This window comes from Argentina silus (assembly GCF_951799395.1).
Source record: "Argentina silus genome assembly, chromosome: 5".
NCBI lineage: Eukaryota > Metazoa > Chordata > Actinopteri > Argentiniformes > Argentinidae > Argentina > Argentina silus.
Window position 1 is genome coordinate 8,403,070 of NC_139659.1, and position 8,127 is coordinate 8,411,196.

The window sequence follows — 8,127 nt, forward strand, 5'->3', positions numbered from 1 at the left end:
AGTTTCACTGTATGTCCTTTTATACAGTTTAAGTACAGTAATATTATTTCCTCACCACCACACCAGTAATGCTATATTGTGTTAAATTACAAGAGATAAGTTTCAACTTGTGGAAGTGATAGTGGGAACAATTGCAGTAGAGCTTGAACCAGATATTCTGAGATAACAGGACATGTGCACTACCACCTATATAGAATAAAGGTCCAGACCACTTGGCAGAGGCTGTACTGTGTTAACATACAGGGAGGCTTCACTATTTAAGTGAATAATGGACAAAACTCCAAGAAGACAGCAATTGTCCAGCTGAAATAAGACAGCAGGGAGGAAAAGGTGATGAAAAAAGGAATTGAGAAAAATAAAGATGAGGGAAAAAAGCTATGGGTGGAGAGATGTGGAGGGAGGAGTAGTTTAGGAAAGCTGTGTTTTTTGTTTTTTCACGACAAGGGAGTGATCCCTAGGAATGCTTTAAGTGTCGGTACACAGTCTTCTCTGACACACATTCACTGTCCGACAACTACCACCGACCCAATTCTCCCTGGACGACCCTGTCAGAGCTGCATCATGGGAAAACAGAAGGTACTTCTGGACAAGCTGGCACGGAGCTTCCAGATCCGTCACCCTCTGCTCCGCCAGGCCCTGGCAGAGTGCCTGGGAACCCTGATTTTGGTGGTGAGTGGGGGCTGTTAACATCACTAGTATTACCTGTATTTGACAAAACATATAATGGATATAATATGGTATAATGGATTAAAACTGTGTTAGCAGTGTACAGCAGTCTTCTCCTGAATACACCATATGACATTTGATGAATATGTTGCAGAGACAGGTATTGATCACACACTGACACGTTTTCCCCATGTTTAAAGGTCGGGGGTAGATTTGCTATGGCATTTTCAGGTTTCCTACGATCTATTTGTATTCCAAACAGAAGATTTGGATTAATGGTGGCATTTTTCTTTGGGAGTATGATCATCTGAATATGGAATTCATAGAGTTTTGTTTTGTGACTATTGGATGCCAATGTCTATGCAGTAAGTGGGAGTTGATGGACAGCTTGTGGGTGTGGAATAAAATGTGAACAAATCACTTAATTCACCCAAACTTGCAAAACACATTTGACTGAATGGCTTGTTTCCTAATTGATTCAACGTGTAATTAAGTATCTAAATCTAAATGAGGTATTTAAAGCAATTTTTTGGTTGTTATGTAACTAAAAGGTTAGTTTTCCCAAGCTGTTTGCTTTAGCAGTGCAATCTGAATCATCACCAGCTTCTGTTCATGCTGCTGTAATGAACGTCTCACTTTGTCTGAAAAGTCTGGAGGTTCCTGAGATACTTGTAATTGTTTTTCACAGCAAGATATTCATTCCCATGGAAATGAAGGAAATTGTTTATTGCTTTCTTGAACATATAACAGTACTTATAATTATATATTACCTTCATTACATTAGTCTTTAAACATCAGAAATGGCTTGATGAAGTGCTACAGCTAAATTCTTTATACAGAATGCTCAGGAATATTCACCTGCCTGCTAGAAGTGTATATTTTCCCCAAATTTGCCCGAAGTTATGTCAGAAAAGCATTTGTAAATATGAGGTCAAGATGTGAAGACCCACATCATACAGAGTCCTACTAAAGTTTTTTTTTTGTTTTTTTTTATATTTTGGCAAACTGAATAAAGCCAAGTTATCATTTGATCAAGATAGACCAGTGTGTACACCACAAGTATTTGATACCATTCCTCATTCCATTCATTACAATAAGGCCGTCCTCCGATTTCTGCCTCCACTAGCCTCCCCTGAGATAGACCTATACCATCATAGTAGACATTGCTATAACCAACCTGGCTAAAACTCTGTTGATGGCTGATGGTAGTTATAGCTGGCCACATGCTAACCCTAGTGCTACTACTCGTAGCAGTAGGGGAGAACCGGGATGGAGTAACACGGGACCAAAGTAACACGCCCATTTTCTCAAATTACACGGAAAGTAGAATGATGGAATTAAGCACACACCTGCATGATGCAGAAGATGAAAACGGAAAAGAGCTTTGACAACATTTTAAAGACTTGCCAACAAAAGTTGTTTTGAGTGAGGCAAAGTAAAAAATAACCCTTAACCCATTTGGTGACTAAATGACAGCATAGATTTGAAATATCTTGCTAGCTAGTCTTGGATGCTAGCCAGGGAGTATTTACAGTAGAAAGGGGTGGGGTGAAAGTAACAGAAAGTTATGCACCTGATTGCTCCTTGTGCATGACAAGGACAGCTTATGAATAGTAATGGTAATGATGAAAAACATCTACTACAATGAAAGTGAGGTGAGGAAATGATGGTAAATATAGCTATTATGTAACCACTTGTACTCTGATTAATATTGTGGGGAAAATATTGTGGTTGCACAATATTTTGATGTTGACCCATGGTTAATTTTCATACATTCAAACCTATAGCATTGATTATTCAAATCGCCACATACATGGAATTATGGCTGATAGTACATTTGTTGAAAGTAACAAGCAATATAAAAAACAAAAAGTGTTACTGTCATCCCGGTTCTCCCCTAAAACCGATTCTAATGGCTGACACAAACACTGGTTACCATGGTATCCTGCAAGTTAGCAGCCCATACAGATCAGGTAGTTCAGCAAGAGTAAAGACATGGTTTGAAATAAATAATGACATTAATCCGATTGGTATTTGACCATTTATTTCTGCAAAACGTGTAGTAGCTTTTGATAGAGTTGTTGTAGCTTGCTAGTGAGCTAGTTAGCTTATTCCATTCCGAAACACCATGCTCCGTGTAGCAGCCTTGGTGTTGTGCTTCATCAAAATAAAACATGTGAGGTTAAACAATAAACAGCAACCTGGCATCAGCTGTTTCCAATGGTAACCCACACAGAATAACAACAATATCTGCAGAGCAGATATCGGCTGCAAGGGGCTTGGCCATCTGTTATCTCCTCCTAGCCAACAGTGAGAGGTCTACTGATGCCTGAGCCAGTGTTTGGCTACACTACTGAGTGAGGCCTTACACCCCACTGGCAAACAGAGCTCCTCTGACTAGCCAGAGCCAGAATTCCACTGAGGAGAGCTCCACAGGTGCACCCAGATAACTCTGACCATCAATAGGCTCCATAACCCACCCATAATACACACATGACCTCAGAGGTCAATGAGTGCCACACCCTGGTGAAGACCACATGTGGCTCAGCGAGAGAGTATATGCTCAGGTCAAGCCACTCTGGGTGTCATTATTTGTGACTTATTTTCCACTGTCTATCAGAGCATCTTATGTAAATACCCAGCAAATGTTGGAAAACATATTTGTGCTGGAAGTTGGATCCTAGATACGGCACTCAGAGCAGCTGACTTCTAACTATTTTAGCAAAACAACAAGTAGAAACAAACTGCCACCCAGGCTACTCTTATCCATGGATCATCTATCTATCTATTTATCTTCCTATCTATCTGTGGTACATATGCAGTAATTATGTGTTGCTGTGTTCCTCTCCTGTCTGTAGATGTTTGGCTGTGGCGCGGTAGCCCAGCTGGTGCTGAGTGGCGGCTCCCATGGCATGTTCCTTACTGTCAATTTTGCCTTTGGCTTCGCTGCGACGCTGGGCATCCTAGTTAGTGGACAGGTCTCAGGTGAGGACCTCCTTCACCTCCTCTTGAATCACGATCAGCACATCTTTCCATAACCTGCTCTGAAAACAGGGTCTACCCAGGGTGAGAAGGGGCCTCATTTCAATTATTAAACCAGGGTGAGTGAATCAGGGGTCTCCATTCATGTCCTAGAGTTATCTCAGGTAAGTATCTATTAGTTAGAGACTGTTGGCCTCAGGTTCAGTGCTATTCTTTTTGACTTGAACTAGTGTATGATAACAATGGATCTACAGGGACTCATCAGTATTGAGACTGACACTTACCATTATAGCCAAAGGTAAACTGACAGCCATCTCAAGTGGAATATTTGCCATTCAGATGTGTTTGTTTGAAGTAAGACAGACAGCCGGAGCCAAGAGGAGAATGAGAACAGTAAACAGGGAACATGAGAGAAAATACAGAGAAAGAGAGAGAAACCCACTTGCCCCTTGAATTCTGAAGCTATTTTTCCTCATGATTGAAAGGCATGTGAAAAGTACTCAATTACTTAATTCACTACACAAGGATCTTCTGTCACAGCAGTGGCAGCTAAGAGAATTCTGCAGTTCACTTGTGCCCACGTCTTCAATGCCTTTATAATGAGGCTGCTGCCCTCTAATACACATCGCAGCTGAGAAAATAAGGCTGTTATAATTAGGTACCTCCTACCACGACATGATTAAGCTGCAAACACAAGGTGGAAAAGAGAGACACCCACGTGAATGTGCCATCTGAGCAGTTCATTAGATTCTCCCCTCCCTTGAAGGTTTAAAAGAAAAAAAAAGAAAAAACAAGCTTCATGGGATCATTTCCCAGGCCTTTTCATCTCTCCAATTTACTCCATGTCACAGAGACCTCCCATCCTAACAGGCTTTTACAGAGTCTACTATTACTGCAGATAGTCTTGGGTCTTTTTTCTCTCAGAGAGAAGCAAGTGATTTGGAGATTTGTTTCATAGAGTCCTATTTTTCTCAGATTGAATGCAATTGAATTGAGTTGCAGTTTCCAGCTACATTTGTCAAAATTGCCTAATTGCATTTTCTTGTCACAGGTGGACACCTGAACCCAACAGTGACCTTTGCACTGTGTTTACTTGGGAGAGAGCCTTGGAGGAAGTTCCCCGTCTTTTTCTTATTTCAGACTCTGGGTGCCTTCCTGGGCTCAGGGATCATATTTGGAATGTATTATGGTAAGTGGGATTTGGTGGAATTCACATATCAAACTGTTTGATTCTACAATTGTTTCTAGTGTTTGTACTGTATTACACTTACTCAGATGCTCTGATAGCTACAGTAGAGGCAACTTAAGAGAATTCCCAACCTCCATCCCCATTTTTTCTCACTTGTCAATGTTTTTTTTCTAGATGCATTATGGGACTACGGCCAGGGTACGCTCATCGTTGTAGGGAAGAATGCCACTGCTGGGATCTTTGCCACATATCCCTCCAAACATCTCACCCTGCTTAATGGATTCTTTGATCAGGTAATACTCGAGAGATGTGCATACAAAACTCCCTCCCTAACGTCTCTTCTACACAAGATGAACAGCTCACACAGCTCACTAAAATGCAGTGCATGAAAAAAAAAAACGATTGTATTTTACCGCCCCTGTGTTACAGATGATTGGCACAGCGGCCCTGATCGTGTGTATCCTGGCCATAGTAGACCCCTATAATAATCCCATCCCCCGGGGCCTAGAGGCCTTCACTGTGGGCTTCGTGGTGCTAGTCATCGGCCTGTCCATGGGCTTCAACTCAGGCTACGCAGTCAACCCTGCCAGAGACCTGGGTCCTCGCCTCTTCACTGCACTGGCTGGCTGGGGCAGCGAGGTCTTCACGTGAGTCTCATAGTTTTTTCTTCCTATCTTTCCCTCTCTCTCTCTCTCTCTTTCTTTCTTTCTCTCTCTCTCTCTCTCACTCACATTGTTTGCACTGCATTGCAATCTTTCTCTTTTACCCCTCTTTCATTCTCTCTCACTATTCTTCTCTCTTGTTCAATAAAATCACATGATGTAGCGATGCATTCACCATTTACTTATTGACGTATAACAATAGATATGCAGGAGTCTACATATATGCTACAATTTCCGTCTGTCTTTGCCCTCCACAGAGCTAAAGCCTATTGGTTCTTTGTGCCAATCTTTGCCCCCTTTTTGGGTGCGGTAGTGGGGGTGATGGTGTACCAGATTATGGTGGGGTACCATGTGGAAGGGGAGGCACGGGAGAAAAAAGAGGAGGAAGAGAAGGAGGAGGAAGAGGAGAGGCTCAAACTTTCCAGCATCACTACTAAGGAGAGTAGTGCATGAGCCTCCTTGGCTGATTATCCACCGAAGGGTGCATTTGTCTATTCTTTACTCTCTTTTATCTTATGTGTTCTATGTATTGCCTTAGTGACAAATTAACTTCCTTTTTGGGATAAATAAAGTATGATTAATGAATCAATCAACCATTTATTACCTCACATACCACAGTGTCGTCATATTCTTGTCTATACAACTAAACAGTGCAGTAGTCTGTTACCGTGTCCACCTTTTATAGAGAACTTTAAAGCTCAATCCCTTTCTGTACCCAACCCTGATGTCCCCCAACCCATCTGACCAAAATACAGGTTTCACCTCCCAAAGATAGGAATAAGGACAGTTACAGTACACATTCCTAGATTCACACTGAATCTGTAGTTGGCGTATTTGTGTCACTAGCATCAACAACTCCTTCAAATAAAGAACAAAACAAAAAAAACATTCCACCTTGATGCTGCTATAGCGATGCTTCGGCGCAGAAAACAGGAAAACAAAAGACTGAAAGCTGAAGTATCTCATCTCAAGAATGTGTTGCTTTGTTGAATTCATGTCAGGATCCTAGAGACTGTATGCCACTCAGACAAGGTCGCCAAAGAAACTTTTCAGCATTCAGTACACTTCCTTTCTCCTTTTGAGGAATCTTCTATTTTTCTGCATTAAGATTCCGGTTCTACTGGTTTCCTGATACATGGTAGAACTGGGTAATATTCATGGTAATATTTCACATAACATGTAGCAGACACTCCCCAAGGCAAGTTGTGTAAAGTATATTGATATTTGAGTGGCATTGCAGCATTAAAATAAAATGTGAGCGCATGACACTTATGATAAGTCCCATGATATTAAATATTGAAGCAAGCATGTCTGATAACCAATAACTCATATCATCACTACCACATTTTCAGGCTCTATCTCTTAGCAGATGCTGTGCTAGGTTTTTCCACCTGTTATGATCTAGCAGATGTGGACCATATGTGCTTGTGTTTCTTGGACAGGAGCCAAACCTACCTTTGGACCACTGCACTGTTTACTTCAAGGAATCATGGTTGGCTAGTGAAAGTTAACCTCTAGTGACCAAATCAACAAGCTTGAGGCAATGTCTAAGAACAGAATCAAAAAAGGTAGTAACTTACGGCACAGTGCCTTCCATAAGTATTGTAAAGAAGAGATATTTTGTCTTCTTTTAGATCTATACTCCAACAGTTTGGATTTTAAATCAAACAAGAGATTCTCAGATTTAATTCAATTGGTTTTTTTTTTCAGATTGGGTTCACCATTTAGACAGTGCAACATTTTTTAAACATACTCCCCCTATTTCAGGTCTCCAAAAGTATTGGAAAAAAATCAAACAATGTCCAAATAAAGTGTTCATGTTTAGTATTTGGTCAACAATCCTTTGCATGCAATAACTGCCTGAAGCCTGCAACCCACTGACCCCACCAGACGCTGGGTATATTCTCTGGCGTTACTCTGCCAAGCCTGTACTGCAGTCATCTTCAGTTGTTGTTTGTTTTTAGGTACTTTTGCCTAAAATCATATCATCAGGAGATGAAATGCATGTTCAATTGGATTTAAATTGATTTGTCCAGTCAAGAACTTCCCTAGTTGCTATGGTATGTTTGGGGTCATTCTCTTACTATATGATGAAGCGCCATCCAATGAATTTGGAGGCATTTGCTTGTACTCGAGCAGACAAGATGTTTATGTACACTTCAGAATACATTCTATTTCTGCTTTCAGCAGTAATATCAATAAAGACAAGTTAGCCAGTTCTTGTGGCAGCTACACGTGCCCAAACCATAGCAACCCCTCCACCATGTTCCACAGATGTACATCTTAGGCAGATCCTTTTTTCTCCAATCACTCTGGTATATGATAATATTCATCTTATCTGTCCACAAGACTGTTTTCCAGACCTCTTCAGGCTTTTTAAATTAAAGCTGAGAAGCTCTACTTTAACCTCATAGTAATTGCTTGATTTAAAATCCAAACTGTTGTATAGAGCTAAAAGAAGACAAAATGCTTCCTTCACCCATACATCAGAGTTAACAATTGTCATGTAAACTGGTTTTCATCACATTTTGTCTAGCAAAAATACAGTAGTAAGTTGCGGCCTCCAAGCATAAGAAACACTGGATGAATCAAACATAAACAATGTATTTACAGTACTGTACACCTAAT

The 8,127-nt window shown here is 40.8% G+C and overlaps 1 protein-coding gene across 1 annotated transcript; it reads left to right on the forward strand.

Annotated features, from left to right (window-relative positions):
- Positions 1 to 561: 561 nt before the first annotated feature.
- Positions 562 to 5,952, forward strand: aqp3b (aquaporin 3b; the record flags this gene model as incomplete). Its single annotated transcript, XM_083669997.1, has 6 exons — positions 562 to 669; positions 3,525 to 3,651; positions 4,700 to 4,837; positions 5,012 to 5,130; positions 5,267 to 5,484; positions 5,757 to 5,952. The coding sequence occupies 6 exons, from the start codon at positions 562 to 564 to the stop codon at positions 5,950 to 5,952; spliced, it is 906 nt and encodes a 301-aa protein (XP_083526123.1).
- Positions 5,953 to 8,127: the final 2,175 nt, after the last annotated feature.